The sequence below is a fragment of the Urocampus carinirostris genome, chromosome 18 (assembly GCF_059441175.1).
Source record: "Urocampus carinirostris isolate Australia breed hairy pipefish chromosome 18, RoL_Ucar_1.0, whole genome shotgun sequence".
NCBI classification, from domain to species: Eukaryota; Metazoa; Chordata; class Actinopteri; order Syngnathiformes; family Syngnathidae; genus Urocampus; species Urocampus carinirostris.
In genome coordinates, this window is record NC_142366.1 from 23,702,125 (window position 1) to 23,720,618 (window position 18,494).

Genomic DNA, 18,494 nt, shown 5'->3' on the forward strand with positions numbered 1-18,494 from the left:
AATATAGAGAACCACTTTGAATCATTCAAATAGTTTACAGACATTATGTTGTGTCTTGACCACGCTACTGCAACCCTTTTTTCCCAAAACGGATAAGGCGTTTCAACAAAAATCCCGTTTTTTGCCAAAAATGTATTCTATCAAAATAAGAGAAGACTTTCAGGTGCCTCCCACTCAATGGTGCTCATCTAGCACACAGTGGAACGGTGACCATTTCCAAGTTGTTCTCTAATTTTAATCTCCGGTGTAAATCACTGTTTCAAAAAAGTGGTCTTTTCCTGGGCAAAACGATGCTAAAAAGAAGAAAAAAGGAAGGGTCAATTACATTCCTTTTATGAGGTGGCAATTATGCCATGTTTGATTCGCTCTACCTATTCAGTCAACCTATTTTACCCATAATAACGGCTCCTGAGAAAGTTGAAGTTATTTTCAAAATCGTTATGGTTGAATGGTGGGTCCTAAAGTCAGGTCAGCTGACAACCAGTGAGCTAGATGACATAGGAAAAGGCATTCAATTATATCATAATCACACGATTTGTCCTCGCGGTATCCATTGTTTTGGCTTAACTCTTTCCCATAATGCTCTATTACAACGACGTACAACGGGGCACCGGGAGGGCGAGTCGTGCAATGAGATTAAATAGGATGCCTTTTCCTTGGTCAGCTACAATTCTAGTGGCCTATGTCGTGGATTCGGTGCTCTCACCACCACGATCCAGGTTTTGTTCCTGTTGCATCCAATGCTGACCAAATCGGGTCAGGGACATTGGTTCACTCCCTTTTTCAAAAATGTTTGATCATGGAAATGATATGGTTTCTGTAGGAAAAACATGCTAAACGCTTTCCCATGAATTTAGAAATAATTAGGGTTCGTACAACAGATGCTTGAAATCCTTGACAATGCTTGTATTTAATGTTGTATAAGTTCAGGAAAATGCTTGAATTTTGGGTGAAGTGCTTGAAAATGCTTGGAAAATGTGGCTCTTTTAACATTTTGGGCTAACGACATATTAAGGAGACAGTTAACCTATTTTGAAAATGATCGGGCTTCAGTCAAAAGGTGCGTAACGGTTCCAAATGTGGCAGGTGAAAGAAGAATGCCGGCTGTTGAACGCGCCGCCCATTCCCCCGCGGAGTCTGAAGCAGACGCCATCGTTGTCCAAGCCTCGGCAGCAGGAAACGCGCTCGCCGAGTCCCACCCTGTCCTATTACTCCTCGGGCCTCCACAGCATGTAAGAGGACACTTTGTGCTGCTGCCTCACGTTTCGGATTGATTTGAAAGTAGCTTATTTTCGGCATTATAAAGAAACCGGATCATGAGGCTCACCTGCAGTATTTTGTCACATATTTTTTTTACAGAAGGGGAATCAAGACATTTTCAAAACAATCCCCATTTGTCATCTGTTACTCACGAAAAATGTATTTCCTTTGTCCAAAACCGAGAATGCTGGCTCCCAGGCAAAGTCCCTGAAAATGCAAAACACACACACACACACACAAAAATGAACTTTTCTGTGTTACAAATAAAATGTAAAATTCAAAAAAATTGTATTTTACTCATTTAGACACAGATCTTCTGAAAAAACACGCTCAAAATTAACTTCAAATAAGTTAAACATAAAAGAAAAGGGAAGTTGTCTCTAAGATTGAAAGCACTCTGATTCAGAACAATTAATATAATGGTAAATGAGTCCAAATTTGGCTCATTTTTCTGCTTTTTATACACATACATACAGTAGGGTTTAGATTTATTTTTTGCCTTCTGTAATGAACTCGATTTTGACCCTAACACCGATAGAGCCCTTTCTATGTCAACAAGTGTGATGTAGCCAAGCTGCGCATGCATTGTTGAGGCACAATGGCAGAATTCATGTCAGTTTATAGAAGCCCACAGACACAAAAGGTCCTAGATCGTAGACAGGAACAGCTTAACATAGCACAAGTATGCGCTAGCAGCAAGATATTGACTTTGTTTAAGTCATCAAAGTCAACCAAAAATAACGTTCTCTTGATCAGTGCTGGATTTTGTATGAAAACTTGGCCTTGAAAGTGCCTGAATTTGGCCACGTCTTCTGATTATTTTTCAGTAGCGGCTCGTGCAAACAAGAAGCATCCGACTTACCGGGGGAAGAGGGCGTCCGCCGCTCCCGTCGATGCTCCCGTCCCACCGGCGGCCAGGCGAGGGCGGTGTCGCGGTCTGAATGGCTCCCTTCCAGGTTGTCCTGGCCCAACTTCGTCGGCGCGGACGCCGGCGCTTCCGACGACGTCCTCCCCGCCGGATGTCGCAGCTACTACAGTTACCCGAGGAACCGCTCGCTGAGAGACCCCAAAACCTGCAGTCTGGCGGACTTGGAGGGCCGGGATCCCGCCCGTCCGAGCCCCGGGCCGCCGAAGCGGCTCGGCCGGAGCAAATCCTGCGCCACGGACGGACGCGGCACCCAACAGAGTCTCTCCTGTCCCATCCTGCCGCCGAGAAAGTCCAACGGCGTCAAGAAGGGTTCCGAGTATTCCGTAGGACCCCCTTGTCCGGCGACGCCAGATCCCGCTCTGCTTTTACCCCGGGAAGCGTCCGGCTCGGGGCGGGGGTCTCCCCCCCTGGACTGGCGACCCCCGCTCAGCCTGGCCGGCCTCTCCATAGAAGAAGTATCGAAATCCTTGCGGTTCATCGGCCTGCCCGAGGAAACGGCGTCGCTCTTCGTTTCGGAGAAGATCGACGGCAATTTGTTACTGCAGCTCAGCGAAGAGATTCTCTCGGAAGACTTCCGACTGAGCAAGCTGCAGGTGAAGAAACTCGTGCAGTTTATTAACGGGTGGAGACCCAAGATATGAGACTCGCTCTGCGTTTGGACCGGGGTTCTCTGTCACGATGGTGCCGGGGGCGCCCCCTTTTGAAATTCCCTCGGGCGGGGATCGTTGAGCACTTTTTATCGCCTCCTTTTTTCAGCTTCCTCTTAGCGTCGCCTTACCGACAGTCGTCTAGAACAGGGGTCTCGATCGCGCGGCCCCTATGAAAGTATTATTTTCCCACGAGACCTCGCCGTATTTTGTCGTGCCACCCGAAGCGAGCGCTAAGGGCACACCGGGACCCGAAAGACGAAGGGTCAAAGTGACCGAAACGCACCTTATGACTCTTCAAGACAAAAAGTAAAACTGAGGAGAAAAAGGAAATAAGGCTGCATTTTTTATTTTTGTCTTTGCTTTCTTTTCCCCTACTTTTCCTCCAAACTAAATCCTTTTCCCTTCGTTTTGCCTCTTTGAGAAAGACTGGGTAAAAATGGTAAAAAAGGGAGCTTTTTGCTCCCTTCCAGTCTTTCTCTGGACTCGTTTTCGGTGGCACGAGACACGACGGCGACGTCCCTTTAAGAACAGCGGAATGTTTTTATCAGTGCCGTTTTTTCCTCCCCCGGATCTTGGCTTTGGCGGCCCCCGACTCGACTGTGAGTCTAAAAGTCAAACAAAGGTGTCATCGTGGATGTGACTCGTGTTTGGGAAGGGTTTCTTTCTTCATTTTGGAACATTCGGAGCAAGCTAGGTCACCAAACTATCTCAAATTGTTTAGCAAAGTGTTTTTACCGTTTTTTTTTTTTGCTAGCTTACCTCGTAACATCATTGCAGTTGTTGAGCTCATTGGTTCACTGCCAGTCCGCTTTCAAACGAGTCTCTTGTGTCTCTTCCTGTCAATGCTAGTCAATTGGCCTTTGGAACAGAACACGTCATCACGGATGTCCTTAATTCGACGATACTCCTTTACAGGGCGGTTTAATATGACAAAACATACGTGCGTTGATGTGGTCAAATGAGTATATCAAATTTCAAAAAGCTTTTCCTGCAGTATCTTTAAAAAAACTAAACTATCTCAAATTGTTTACTATTTTTAGCTGAGAACTACTTTATTGGTACCGATTAGCGTGAAGGGCCGGCTAACAATTAGATACGCATGTCCAAATTAGCAACTTATGTTATTACCCGATAGTGATTCTTAGACGTTGGGTCGAGAAACCCAAAAAGAAACCCTAACCCTTGTATAAAGGCACTGAGTTATTCACATCTAGAAATGATTGGCTGATTTCTCATGCCAGTTAGAAATCCCATTTCCCAGGAAACCACAATGACTCATCACTAGTCCGCGGGCTACTTGGTGCCGGTGGGCACTATGTTAGCGACCCCTGGTTTATACGATCTTAACCATTCTTTTAAAATGTGAAAAGGTAACTAGTACCATCACAGTTGCTTAACTCTGTGTTTTTCTGTCCTGTGCCCCGGGAATCGATCCCATTTGTGTGCCTGTGCGGTCTAGCCAACGCTAGCTTTCATTCGGATTTAGCGGCCGTGCGACGGAAACCACTGGTTGAACTCCTTCACTGCCAGTTTAAAATGGATCCATAACGTCTATAACTATCAATGGGATAGTACATGAACCAGATCATCTTTTGAAGGATATGGCTATCAAAAACACGAATATTGCTTTCTCAAGTTGCAGAATTTTACATTTGGAACATTTTCTTTTCCTCACCTTCAGGGCAATATCCGTATTAGACATGCAGTTGATTGAAATCTACATTTTCTCCTGCAAAAAAAGAAATAACAGTTGACAAGACATGAACGAGCTAGCAAATCCAGTTCCAATTGAACTGTGCCTTCTAGAACCGAACGACAACTTTTTTGTAGCTGACACAAGGTTCCTAATGTTTAAAGCAAGGTCATTTCAAGACTTTTTTTTGAATGCCCTTTGAAATCAAATTCAAGACCGAGTCGACAAAAAAAACACAATTGAAATAAAACAAATGATAATATAGTGTGCCTTGTACACATGACCCGGCACAGCTTTTAGCCATGGCCAAAAACATTCGTCACATCTCTGTTATTGTGGTCACCCCGCGTTGCCATCAAAATATATGGGTGAATTGTTAAAAATAGCAATAAAAATGTTTTTAGTTCAAACAAATATCTATTTATATAGTGAAGCCATACCCTCTCTAGTGGGAAGTGGCTAGAGTCAAAAACACACTATCCAAACATTCGTTCCACTTCGCTCTTCCCAACCTGACCTCAAACATTCAGCCTACAGCACAACCCAAAATCAGCATACACTGGTTTACCCCCTCTGCATCATAGAGTTCCATCTCACCTTAGCCCCAACCCCCCCCCCCCCCCCCCACCCCCCCCTGGCCCAACTATCCTTAACTATCCGTGGCACACACATTTGCATCCATTATCAAACTAATATAAATCTTATTTATATGTTCACATTTTTAAGACTTTCAAAAATCGGATACAAGTAATGCCAACGAAGGCCTTATTTTTAGAATAATGAATTCAAAGCCTTTTAAGACTTTAAGGATCCGCGGGAACCCTATGACATGGATCTCGTACTCGCATAAAGCAAAATAAGCATTGAGCACTTTTAAGCCGAATTATCCGAAGGCACTTCCGACGGCTCCCCCTAGCCCAACTGACTAAAACGGTACATCGCGATGGATTTAATGAAAATGTTTTGAATCGTTTTGGGGTCAGCATCTCGCACGCAACTATCGACGGGAATCGGTACCGCTCGTTTTCTTCGTTTTTAACGGCAATTTATATGCAAAGAATGAGTCCACTATGCAGTCGTTCCGTATGAAGGTGCCTCAAAGATGAATATTTGCTTCTCAAGTGTTACATTTTTTTTAATAAGCAGATGTACTTTTATTTTTTGGAAATTGCTTCAGTTTGCATTATTTGTAACTCTGTGCGATTTATGGGATCTGCATTTATGGATACGTTGGAAATCAAGCAGGCTCTGTTACGTGAGACCTTTGTCAGAGTATTTCTACAAAGATTTCACATGCTGTGGTTAGAACTTAATGGAACACAGTTTGGGTATTTTTCTAGGAATCTACTCATAAGATCCAAATACTCAAATGACTTTCTGTAACGTGACAGCCTTCACATCTAATCTAGGTATTCTATTAGCGGCACCGTTTGCAAATGAGTATTATGAGTATACTTAAAGTGTTACAAAAGTACATGCCAAAGATATTTTTTACTCAAAGAACTGATGGATGTATGAAGTCAACTTTGTGCAGGGATATGACAGGGTTTCATGACATTTTGCTGGAATATTCCTGACGGTTTCAACAGACTTGGTTTCGCTATCGCCGATTGTATTTACCATTTAAAACGGTATCGACATTCTTTTGGGAATACGGTCTATACGCTGTCACTATGAAGTGTCTACCACGCAGCAAAAATCTTAGTATACTGTTGTCCAGGTTTAAACTTGAGATTGTATTAAAGTAAAGAAAGAAACACACTCGGAGTCAGAGATTGATTTTGGGGAGCCCACCTGAGCTTTCTCCTGGATCTGCTTCCAAGGGGAAAGACACACATCCAATAACTGCAGGCCAATGTATTAAACGCGGGTGTGAAACAACACTTCTTTGGCTTAAACGAGATCACGTGAAGACATGAAACGGACTGATTGGCTTAAACAAAATCACACGAATAAATGGAGCGATATAATGCTGGTCGCTAGATGGTGTGCGAGCACAATAAATAAACAGTAAGAAAAGTGAAACTTTTGTAAAACAAAAGAACAATGTGTTGGTGTAAAATCAAGGAAGTAATGCAAGGGGAGGCAAGCTCACTCCTGACTTAAACAGACACTGTGTATGCATACCTGCCAAAAATACCGCATTACGTGTTAGACTACCGCTTTTTGGCCCTTCAAAACGCAGGGTGCCCTTAAAAAAACCCAAAAGAAAATAAACTGCTTTTTCACGGTCGCCTTATTTTGAAGCAAGACAGTCTTTGTGCTTGAATAAACCACTCGGACTTTTGTTTTGGTGAAAAATTGCCATTTACAGTTTTAAACAAGTACTAGTTTTTTTTTTAAAGGTAGATCGCATGATAAAATCGATTTTTTTAATGTAAAAAGGTTGGAACACATGTATATATATTTGTTCCGACTTTCTGAATTTATGTCATGGGAGTGACTGCTGAATAATTGTCAGCAAGCAGCAAAAGGACAAAACAAGTTTAAAACGGAGGTCTTAAAACATGTTAAACATCAAATTTTGAAATGGAAAAAGTGATAACCATTAACAAAGTGTGAACTTTTAAACAGTGCTTACATTTATTTGTCATGAAAAAACAGCAACAAATGATAGAAAAGTGAAATGCTTCATTTCGCCAACATTGTTTTTGGAACCAGAGTTCTTAGCATTTTGTGATTTTTTTTTAGTGGTTTTGTCAGACAAATGACTCAATTCTTGGCCTAATATATCCACAATTGAACAGTAAAGGGCACATAAGAAACGCTTCTTGCAATCGCTTGCAAAGGCAAAATAAGCTCGCAGAGACGCACGTCGGTGAACCGTAGATTTTGTCGCCAGTCCGGATTCCCTTTCAAACGCGTGTCGCGTTTACCCATTATCATACCGGAGCGGCGGCACCGACCGAACCTGTTTCCGAGCGCGCGCCGTCAGAACCACGGCTCCCAGCCCGCCCACGTTCTCCCCAGCACGTTGGGGTCGGTGGCTTGGTCCAGCAAGCATTCCACCTGCTTCTCCACCGACAGACCCCGGGGCGCTTCCCTGGCCCGGACGTTGTGTTCCGGCGCCCCCAGGGAGACCGATCGCATCCCTTGGAAGCCGGCGAGGCCCTCGAAGCCCAGTTTGAGCTCCTCGCTGCGAACGGGGAGATATGTGATGACAAGGCCGTTCCGAAAGGGGGCACACAACGTATATTAACAGGTTTGAAGGGGATGGAACCCAGAGCCAGACCCTGAAAATCTTTCAAAAATACACTTTTGAAATTCGATCCTTTACCTTAAAATATAATAGCGGATTATTTGATTTCGAACGGGAAGTGCACGCAGGTCATCACTTTTATTATGCATCAAATGCCCTGAATCAAAATACATTTTGCTGAGAGACTGATGTTTTTTCAAATTGGATTCATCTGTGGGCTTTGTCAATCTACGAATCAAGTGAATTTTTTTTTATTTCAATGACTATATTATTTAAAAAAAAAAAACGACCGTTATCAAAATATTATAAACTAGTTCAGGCGTCACCAACATTTTTCAAGTGCAGAGCGAGAAAGGCGAACCCGTTTGGTATGCGTGTCTAGAATGACAAATTTTAAGGTTCTTACTCTTTTAGGTTTGTGTTATTACTAGGTTGTAATGATGAGAAGTAGGGTTAAAATAGAATCAGTCAACCGTTGAAACGTCTCACTTGTTTGAGGGCACTTCAATAGAAATTATAGGCCGATTTGTAAAATGATTTTGGAAGATTTGATCATGTATTTAAAGACACTGATCATGTTCATAATGTCTCATTTAAGCGTATAAGAAGAGGCTCGGTTGAGTTTTGGACAATTTACAAAGGAGATCAAATGAAATATTTGTTGGACTTTTACCATCCCGGTGATCTTACCTGGTAATCCACGCGGGATTTGCACCCTCCAGTTTTTGTCTGGCAAAGTTCACCTTCTGCAAAGGATACCAGTTGATTTCTTTGGTATCGATGTTTTCTGTCCACGTACCTCCCTTCTTCAATTGCCTTAATTCAAAGTTCTGTCAAGGAAAACGATAACATCGGAGATTCAAAGAAAAGAAAAAAAACTAGATAAGTCTAGGAATGCATGCGCACCTTCCAGTCCAGCGAGGGTTCTTTAACAAACACATCCATAGTGTTGAGCAACAAGTCCGGCGCGTTCCGATACGCTCGGAGGGAGTGCGCCATGACACTTCGGATCAATCCCGACTCCTTCAAGGGTTGCATCAGATTCACAAACTGTCTGGTGAGCCGGAAAGGCATGAGCTCTGGGACGGGAAGGAACTGAGAGGACGAAGCGTTAGAAATGAAAGAAGGCTTCGTTTGACTCCAATCGCAGTGCTTTTTACCTGAGTGGCCGAACCGAACGCATGTCCAAAATCGATGCCTATCATGCCCCCCGTTTCCGCGTTGATCATGAAGTTGGAGAGATGACGGTCGCCGATGCCCAACACCCAATGACTGACGCAGAGTAACGCGTGCGAGCTGATGAAGTGCGAGCGAAGGCGCAGGAAGGCCTCTGGTCTGTTGCACATCTTCAGGAAAGCCCGCCTACGAGTCAAATCAAAATCAGTAAAACATCCATTAGCTCCTGGATTATGAGGGAAGAATGTAGTCATATTTTTTTTTTTTTCACCCCAAAAATTAAAAAGCAAGTTTGGAGAGGAAGACCTCCACCACATGCTTCTATTTTGCCTGTGTTCAAAATGATGGTTTGTTTTAAAGAAATCATTGGGATACAGGATAACCCAAAAAATCTCCACCATGCAGCAGTGGGTCTGTACTGTGGAGGAGATCTTTCAAATGGAGAGGATCACATTTCAAATAGGGATACAGGAGACCCAATTCGTGGACAAATGGAAAAAATGGATAAATTACAGGAAAACTAAGGACACCACTAACGAACAATGAAGACTGGACTTTGAACAATGACTAACATGGAGGATACTACCCAACACTGCAATATTGTCTTGTTTTGTTTCTTTATTCATTAACCCCCTTCCCCTTGTTTTTGGTTTTATGTTTTAAAAAAAAAAAGGAAGAAAAAAAAAATGAACAATGAAAATATAAGTATAAGAAAAAAGCAAAAAAACAAATGCCGATTTATTTGATGCATTTGCTGCAAACGTACCTGAGGAGGTCACCGGGCACTTGTTGCAACACTTTGGAAAAAGTATCGACGGTGTCTGTGCGTTTTGCTTTCCTGGAATAGAGAAAAATGGTGAGAGCAATGCATCGAAAGATGGGGCGAATACTCGATCTCATCCTTAGAATTCGTAACTAGGGTCACTTACACGTAAGCTTGAGTATAGGATTTGACAGCCGATTTCTCGGCTTTTGAGCAAAAGGAGAGCAGCCAGTTATTATAAATCTCAAAACACCTGAAAAACAGCACAAATACAGATGACCTAAAAAAAAATCGAGGCTAAAAAGCACAAAATAAGAAAAAAAGATCTTGTGATACACAATATTTAACAATAGTACAAAAAAAAAAAAAACATCTTAATTTGCTTACCCTAACGTCAGTCACTTTTTTGATGTTTTCAGGGGGGAAAAAATAATTTTGACAATTGTTTTAGCCAAAGTTTAAACGGTTGTTTTCAGCTGATATCCGGTATAATCATCAGGCTTTGGCGCAGCCCTTCTGTGAGTATCAAGACTCCAGGAATGATTTCAGTACAATAAATTACTCATACGTGGCAGGGATGGCTTTGATCAGATCTTTTTTGTGCCTTGTTTTGTTTCCTTTATTCACTATATGACACCGTATGGCAGTGTGTCGGTGGTGATGAGAGTGCAGATTTAAGTTCAGACTGTTAACGCTTCTAAGCATCATTCTTTCTAAAAAAAAAACAAAAGACCAAGTGCCTTCGTCATCGTCAGGACAGGGAGGGATGACGTTTAGTGCACGTCCGCAATCGCCATGATGACCTGAATCATGTGATCACTTTGCCGGAAACCTCGGGGCAGAAAAGTTATTGCAAAGTTCATGTATTGTGCATGCACAAGTTCAGTGTTCTTGCAATAAAATGCTATTTTCTAAGCAGACTGCCCTTGTGTTTATGGAAAGCATTGTTTACATATTGGAGGTGTCACAAATGTAAAAAACCCACCAAAGAGACAGTTCTGTTTTAAATGCCTCCTTTCAAAAAAAGCTGCTTTTTTCAGTTCTCTTGGAAACGAGTAGTTTCAAAAAACCTTGCAACTGTTGTTTACTTCACAATGGTAAAAGCTAGAAGCACACTTTTTTTTCTAATGAAAGATGAGGCTTCAAGCTTTCTCTTGATGTGTCCTATGCTTATTTAGCTACGGAGGTCACTTTTCTGTAGGCCTTTAAAAACAAGTCAAACGGCAAAAATTGGCTTTCAATTTGAGAAAAACGTCTGCCACTCATTTTCTGGCAAATTAAAAGCCCAAATTTTCTAGAATGTAGTAGGAGCGCCTTACAGTCAAGTCATGTTTATTTGTGACACCCTGAATCACAAGAAGTCTCAAAGGGTTGTATAGACGACAGACTCACGTGAAATATCATAAATATTTAAAAAGACAGACTTGTAAGTATTCTTCTTGAGTGTACTCTCGCCCTCCCAAAATCCAAAATCAGGACAAAGATTATGGAAGAAAAGAGGCCTATACAATAGTTCAAGCGTACCTGGCTGTCCTTTGGGATTCCTCTTGCGTCATGGTGGCATGAAGGAACTCTTTCAAGGTGCACGTGTTCTCGAGCCATTCGATGAGACCGATTCTGTTAAGATTCGAAAGAGCGGATATCGCATTGAAACAGGGAATGGCGCGATAGGATGCAAAACACAGTACCTGGTATTGAGCGGGATGACCCGGTAGGTGCGGAGCTGCAGGCCTCCACGGGCACAGGCCGCATCGCGACTCAACAAAATATTCATGACGGAAAAAAGCTGCTCGATGCGCTGATCCTGCCGAAGGTCTTCCCCTCCTTTTACCAGGAAAGGGTGCTCGCGCTCATCATCGCCGCGGATGATCAGCCGTTTGGGTCGGCAAATGGATGGCATCACCTTGACCTGATTGCAACAAATAGAAACGAACTATTAGCTCAGGGGTTTCCAAACCTTTGGTGAACTGAAAAGCTGCGAGGGCTGATTATTCAGCCCGGCGATCTTTCATAAATTCACCCTCCGTCAAAGTGCCATCAGCGTCGCCAACTCGTAGCTCGCCTTTGTAACGTTTTCCTGTGACCCGTAAGGTCTTGTGAAAAAGCCCCGCTGTGCCGTTAAAACAGCTTCCGGTCGCTTCGCCTACTCACAGCGTTCCTTTCCAGTTGGCTTTTTGTAGTCAGCATGTTTGGTATGGCAGTGCCTTTTGATATTATGTTCTTTGAAAGGAGCTACAGTCTTTTGGCAAATAGGCACACGCAGATGTTTTGGATTTGGGTGAAAAATAATCAAATTTCCAATTGTTTTGGAAGAAGTCGCCGTGTCGGAAAGGGAATGGGCTAAAATTGTCTGAGAAAGCCAAGGTGGCCAAAGGGCTACTGCCATCATCTGGTGAAATGGTGATTTATTTTTCTTTTGTGCGAATTTATTTTATACTGCGATCAATTGTACTGGCGGGCCAGATATTAATAATTGTATGACAGAGGCTGCTGGCCAGTAAAAATTTAATCACCCGAGCCCCCGAGCCGGAGTTTGAATGCGATGTTGTAAGGGCTCTTTGAACTCATATGGGAATTGTTAGCACGTTTTTCACAGAGAAAAAAATTCTATTCTGTCAATTCTTTTTAACGGAAATCTCAAACGAAGCACACCACCATGAAGGCATTTTCCTCACTATTCAAAACCGACAACCAATTATTCAACGAGGCCAAAAACTTCTGTCCGTCCGCTTTTGTTGACATCATACAAAATGCTTGTCTGCTATTGGATTTCGTTACAGCCTCATGAATATACAGATATGCGATTGGCTGAACCACCTCCCGAAACGTCTTTTCTCATTCAGTTCACAATCTTGGGTTTTTCTTTCAGACTTTCACAAGTCATATCCACTATAGTTATTTGTTATGGCTCGAAGGCTTGCGGCGGACGCTAAAGGAAGAAGCTAAAACATAACCACGGAAAGGAAGCTTGAGATTATCTAGAAATATAAAGAGGGCACATGAATCTGCAATGACCCACTACTTTACTTGACTAGCTCAAGTCATGTCATTTTTTTCTTTGACATGTAGATAGAAAGATAGATAGATACTTTATTCATCCCCGTAGGGAAATTCACACTTCCAGCAGTATCCTTGTGTTGAAAAATAAAGTAATAAAATAAAGACATAGAATACAAAACTACCCAATATAACGTGTTGCTATAGAGTATTTAAATAGTGCTACACACTGTAATAAAAATAGCGTAATATGCAAATATGGGGGTGGGGTTTCATGTGGGCTTTTACTCCCCAAGTGGAGTTAAAGAGCCTCATGGCATGAGGAAGAAGTGATCTCCTCAGTCTGTCCATTTGTACCTACCCTTTCATCAAATCCGCTTATCTTAGCATGATACTCGGGCAAAGGTTTGGAAGTACCATCATACTGACCTACGAAGGAAAACAAGAATATGTCAATTCTCCACCAGAAGAAAAAAAAACTAAAAAGCGTATTGCTTAAACTGAATTTCGGGAACTTGGAGTGGCGTCTACTGACCGGGGATCTCCAGCGGGTTTTCAAAAGGGTCCGCCTTGAAAGCACTGAGCCAGGGTGAATATTCCTTCAGGTTCCCGGGTTCCTTCCGAGAGTCCCGCATGGAAGATGCCAGCTGATCCACCCGGAGCAAAAAACTTCGATCTCTCCTCTTATCGAATAGCTTGCTACCTTTGCATCCCAGCAAGAGTTCGACATCTTTTGCATATTTCTGTGGAGGAAATAGGATCATTTTGGGCTCCCTTGAAAAAGGGTTTGCCGCAGATTTTAGTGTTGAAATAATGAACACTGTTAAACATTAATGTACAAAAAATACAAATAATAATCTGCAAAAAAATTGGATTTATTTCATTATTCCCATTATTCATGTATTGTAGGTAATTCTACTAAATGTTTTCCTATTTCTTAAGAATAACTTTTTAATTTAATGACAATTTTTTTGGGGAGGGTGGTTCAAATAAAAAATAGAGGGAATAATATTGTACCATTGTTACACGAGACACGAGTTATTAAAATAATATTCAATAGGGGCAAAACCTACTGTCATATCTTAATCTCATTTCAATATATTTTTCTCAATGATTTTGGCTAAATTCTTGAAAATGCTGTACACTTAAAATGCGTTACAAACAGAAAATACAGAAAAAAAGAAATATTTGTACAAACTTGAATGAATTTCTTGCGAAACGTCCCATGAGCATCTTTTTTGCAATCGCCGAGCGAGGAGTACATTTTGCTGTACATGATCTCCATTTTCTCCTTGTTGAAGTTGGGCTTTTCCAGTTCGTTTTTGACATCCTCCCACCAATCCTGCCGGTACCCGAAAAACAAACGGAAAAAAAAAACAATCGTAAGAGAGAAATGCTGGCAACACAATCTTAGTTACACAACACAGTGTTGGGCACGTCACTTGAATAGAAAAAAGACAGGTAGTTGTGTTCTAGAACCGAGTCCTATTTATTGCACCTCGCCAGCAACAGATTAATCCCACTCTTCAAGTGCAACAAAAAGAAACAATATCATACACAGTAAACTACATAAAGTGGGTGGAATAAAGTAAATCTAACTCTCACAACAAAACCTGACATGAATTACCGGGAATTTTAAACAAATGTATTTTTGGTGACCCCATTGTTAAAAAAAAAAAGAGTGATTCCGAACACTGTACACAACACAGATCCGAAACGACCTCGGAGGCAGGGGGACCGGCTCGTTACCTTAAAAATCATATCGGGATTGGTGAGCTGTTGCAGCGCATCCACAAACGTCTTGACGCCTTCTCCCTTATCCAGCATGCTCATTATTCTGTTGATACAAAGTAACAGTCGACGGTATCATTTCCATCTCCGATGTGACACTCGACGAACGTATGTTTTTTTTTTCCCCCCGAATGACCTGTTGACAAATTCCTCCTGGTGGAATCCGGTAGCAGAGTCCTCAAAGTGATAACTTTCCCGACTGATCATCAAAGCGTAGACCAAAGCCTGGGGGTAAGATTCCGCGATCCGCTCGACGCAATACTGCACGGCGACGGCTTGGGGCTTGTCCAGGAGGGCCACCATCTGACTGATCCAACCCATCAGCATCCAGCAAGGCACCGATGTCATCTGAGCTCAGTGAAGACAAGTACAGCCGTTTAGTTAGGACTATGAGGATATTTTGTGGATTCTCGGATCATATTTAACCCCGGAGAAGCCCCGGGTCGTCGTTTTCTAAAGAAGAAAATGGTTCTTGGCTGAGTTCAAAAGGGATTCAAATGACAAAATCAAGTCCTGTTTCTTTGTTTGGCCCTTCATCACAAAGAGTCTCAAAGGGCTGCACAGACTATTGCAAACTACAGACTATTATGACACCCTCCCCTGATCTAAAACCTACATGAGGGCAAATAATACACATATATTGTCAACATAAAATCTAGGTTATTCGTATGCTATAGAATAGAAGTGTGTTTTAAGCTTAGATTGAAACATCTCCACTGAGGTTGCAGATCCAATCTCAGGGGGAAGAGCATTCCACGGCACCAGGGAAATCGAGTTTTCATTTTGAAATAGAGTCATGAATCAAGCCAGTTCCCGTTTAGCAACAATTTGCCCATTTTCTGGACCAGGGGACTCCAAGGTGTGCCCCCTAAGGACAGCTAATATGCCCGCAGACCTGTTTTGAAAATAGCACACCAGTGCTCGGTCATTGCGATTTTCCAGTAAAAGGTTTTTTTTTTTTATCGTGGTCGACTTCCGATAATTAACCCGGTAATAACATAGTAATGACGTGAAAAGTTATTTTAGAAGTGCATATCAAAATGGGTGACCTTTGAGCAAATAAGTAGTAAAAAGTAGCTCAACTCTCAAAAACTGTTGGAGAGCCCTGCTCTGGACTTCTAGACAGTGTGATAATGAGTGCCTCTTTGTGGTAACGCAACAACTTTCATTTAGTGAAAATAAAAAACAACAAATAACATTGATTTGGCAAGAAGGCATAAATACATGAACTATCATGTTAATTTTTATGAAAATCATCGGTCAAGGAATTTGTATTTCTTTAACAGCATGGAATCCTGACTTAACCCCTTAACGGCGGGACATCAGACTGTGGATAAACCAAGTCGTGTTTTCACTATTTCACTTTACTGAAATACGTTCAAAAGCTTCAACTCTTGGGATTCAAGATATGATGACCGTTTCAAGAAATACTCATCCGAGAAACATCACCATCAGTCAGAAACAAGATACCCCAAAACTAAAGCCGGTGAAGCTCACCCAGAAGTGCTGTAATATTCCACTCATGATACCATTATAAACAAACATTCTAGAGTCCAGTGAATCAAACCCTGTCAAATATCGACTCCAAAACGCACCATAATGCCCAGAGATTAAAAAAAAAAAAACACCTAAAGGCATTTCTCCATCATTTGGCAATCCTTGTTCCAAAACTCCCCTTTAAAAATAAACAAACTCGTCAGATAGCTGTTAGCTAGTGACTCTTTGATTGACACCACTGTCGGCCAATTGCAAGATTGTTTTGACGGTCCTTAGCCCGCGGCTACCTATGAGGGCCTATGAGGGATTGACCGATTCCGCTTCAAGAATCATTAGCCAAAAGTGAGTGATTCAAATGTGGATTGACACATTGGTTAGCCAGTGACTTACCCAACTTAATTCTACACAATCTTAAGAGCTGTATCGAAATCAGAATCGAAAATAAATGTGCGCAAATGCAATAGATTATCACGCGCAAGGGTGCACAATCAGGGATGGACTCCTGGAAAGACAAGTGGAGGGGTTCATTCGGCGCCATGTTTGTCCGGCATTCTGCTGCCACGACGGTCCTCGTCGGGGCTTCAAAGTACTGTATAGAACACTTTGCGCCTTTTAGCCCAGAAAATACAGTCCGCTTTTCAGGATCTTGTTCAAGAACGCTCACCTCGCATGTCATGATGTCCAAGGTCTCAGACGGATACAACTCGATGAGCTGCAAAAGTCGGGGGAACTTGAGACGAGCCTCCTCAGAGTTCATTTTCAGGGCTTTCAGCATGCTCCTCACGACATGGACGGGCAGTGAAAAGAGCTCCGGGAATCCACGGCCTACAATAAAGAAATAAGCTGTCGTATAGAAAATAAAAGACTATGAATGGATGGCAAAACTCCAACTCACTCGAGTCCCCCTGATCCTCCTGACGCAGCAGTTTGTCACAGAAATCAGCGAAACACATGTATGTTTCCACCATGCTGCCGGTATCCGCACGCTCGCGTTTCAAAGTTAGAAACTCCTGGTCCGCTTTTTGGGTGGCGTCGCGCATCAGCGTCAGTGCTCGCGTTTGTAATCCCACTTCCACTTCCTGCAGAAAATACAACCTTAATTGGAACAATAACGATACAAGTGGCAGAAAATAGTAAATACGTGAAGTCATGTTTATTCGTATACAGGGTTCCTACTAAATTTGACTTAAATTCAAGACTTAAGAGTTTTCGAATGCCTTTTGAAATCAAATTTAAGACCGAGTTGAGAAAAAAAAAACGAAAAAAATGAAACAAACTAAACAAAACACTACATGAATTACAGGGAATTTCAAACAAATGTTTATTTGAATTTCTTTAAAATCACACTTTTCTAAGGGATGGGCACGGCACCCGTATGATGCGGCAGGGGTAAACCAGTGAAAGCTGTCGGGACAGAAGAGTGCGCTGCGTCACCCTGACCCGAGTGACACGGCCGCTTTCTTTTTTCCCCGTTTCATGTGGAAGGACCAAAGCATGACCGACTTGGGTGCCGAGGTGCCTATCTTGTTTGGGTGTTTGGGCTGGCCATGGTTAATTTTTTGGGGTTTTTTTGCTACTTTTTCATTACCTTTATTTTTGTATACGTGATTGTCTTGCTGTCGGTCACCCCTCTTGAGGAATATGACCAACGTAAATAGATAGATTAAAAAAAAATTCCATCTGAAAACAGTTTTCGACATGGAAAATAATAAATGAAAAGGATGTTTACACTACATCATGGGTCCTCAGTCAAATCTGGCAGTTAACTCAGAACTCTTCGGCTACATTCATGAAACATTTTTATCATGATGCGTGAGAAATTAATTTTGTATCAAATATTTTTAGTGTAAACAAATATAAATCTTATTTATATGTTCACATTTTTAAGACTTTTTGGAAAATTGGATACAAGACATTTTACAGGGGGTGCAGTTTGCTGTGTTTTATGGAAACGTGGCTCACGTCTAGCATCCCGGACGCAAACGTGGAGCTACCCGGAGCTACCCTGGCTTCAGCGCTGTTAGAGAGACACAAAAGCCCGCGGGAAGCAGAGAGGAGGCGGACTCGTTATCTATGAGAACACGAGGTGGTGTAACCCTGGGCACAAAGATTTCCATCTGCTGCAGGGACGTCAAACTTTTGGCCTAGAATGTGACGTCATCCACTCCGCTGTTGCTAAACTACAACAAAGCACCCCGAGGCCATCCTGTTCATAAACATCAAAGGATATTGCTGGAAGCGTGAATTTCCCTACGAGGATGAATAAAGTATCTATCTATCCATCTATCCATCTATTTTAATGCCAATGAAGAGTTCATTCTTTAGAATAATAAATTGAATGCATTTTAAGACTTTCTAATGATCGCCAGGAACCCCGCTATAGCCCTTAATCACCAGAAGTCTTAGAGGGCTGCAAAGACCACATACCATGACAGACTACAGATTTTTATGACAACATTCCCCCGATCAAATAGCGACAAGAGGGTTGGGAAAAACACAATACTTGAGCACGAGGAAAAAGAGGAAGTAAAATAAAAAAA

At 42.2% G+C, this 18,494-nt stretch overlaps 3 protein-coding genes across 4 annotated transcripts in view; 1 reads left to right on the forward strand and 2 right to left on the reverse strand.

Annotated features, from left to right (window-relative positions):
* Positions 1 to 2,276, reverse strand: part of ncf2 (neutrophil cytosolic factor 2) — a 21,998-nt gene extending 19,722 nt beyond the window's left edge. The window contains exons 1-2 of the mRNA XM_088322630.1: positions 2,123 to 2,276; positions 1,413 to 1,467 (exon numbers count right to left, since the gene is read on the reverse strand). The gene's annotated coding sequence lies outside the window, so the exon portion shown is untranslated. The remainder of the gene's footprint in view (positions 1 to 1,412; positions 1,468 to 2,122) is intronic.
* garem1 (GRB2 associated regulator of MAPK1 subtype 1) overlaps positions 1 to 5,137 on the forward strand; it is a 13,510-nt gene extending 8,373 nt beyond the window's left edge. For both annotated transcript variants that reach the window (XM_088322628.1, XM_088322627.1), the window contains exons 5-6: positions 1,087 to 1,232; positions 2,088 to 5,137. In XM_088322628.1, the coding sequence (XP_088178754.1) occupies positions 1,087 to 1,232; positions 2,088 to 2,829 (888 nt within the window). In that variant the 3' untranslated portion in view covers positions 2,830 to 5,137. The remainder of the gene's footprint in view (positions 1 to 1,086; positions 1,233 to 2,087) is intronic.
* A 1,953-nt stretch (positions 5,138 to 7,090) lies between these two features.
* prkdc (protein kinase, DNA-activated, catalytic subunit) overlaps positions 7,091 to 18,494 on the reverse strand; it is a 45,834-nt gene continuing 34,430 nt past the window's right edge. Inside the window, exons 72-86 of the mRNA XM_088321853.1 lie at positions 16,850 to 17,033; positions 16,619 to 16,779; positions 14,594 to 14,805; positions 14,416 to 14,503; positions 13,865 to 14,008; positions 13,202 to 13,409; positions 13,028 to 13,095; positions 11,358 to 11,578; positions 11,194 to 11,286; positions 9,836 to 9,922; positions 9,673 to 9,744; positions 8,891 to 9,092; positions 8,637 to 8,825; positions 8,421 to 8,560; positions 7,091 to 7,667 (exon numbers count right to left, since the gene is read on the reverse strand). Of these exons, the coding sequence (XP_088177979.1) occupies positions 7,463 to 7,667; positions 8,421 to 8,560; positions 8,637 to 8,825; positions 8,891 to 9,092; positions 9,673 to 9,744; positions 9,836 to 9,922; positions 11,194 to 11,286; positions 11,358 to 11,578; positions 13,028 to 13,095; positions 13,202 to 13,409; positions 13,865 to 14,008; positions 14,416 to 14,503; positions 14,594 to 14,805; positions 16,619 to 16,779; positions 16,850 to 17,033 (2,274 nt within the window). The 3' untranslated portion in view covers positions 7,091 to 7,462. The remainder of the gene's footprint in view (positions 7,668 to 8,420; positions 8,561 to 8,636; positions 8,826 to 8,890; positions 9,093 to 9,672; positions 9,745 to 9,835; positions 9,923 to 11,193; positions 11,287 to 11,357; positions 11,579 to 13,027; positions 13,096 to 13,201; positions 13,410 to 13,864; positions 14,009 to 14,415; positions 14,504 to 14,593; positions 14,806 to 16,618; positions 16,780 to 16,849; positions 17,034 to 18,494) is intronic.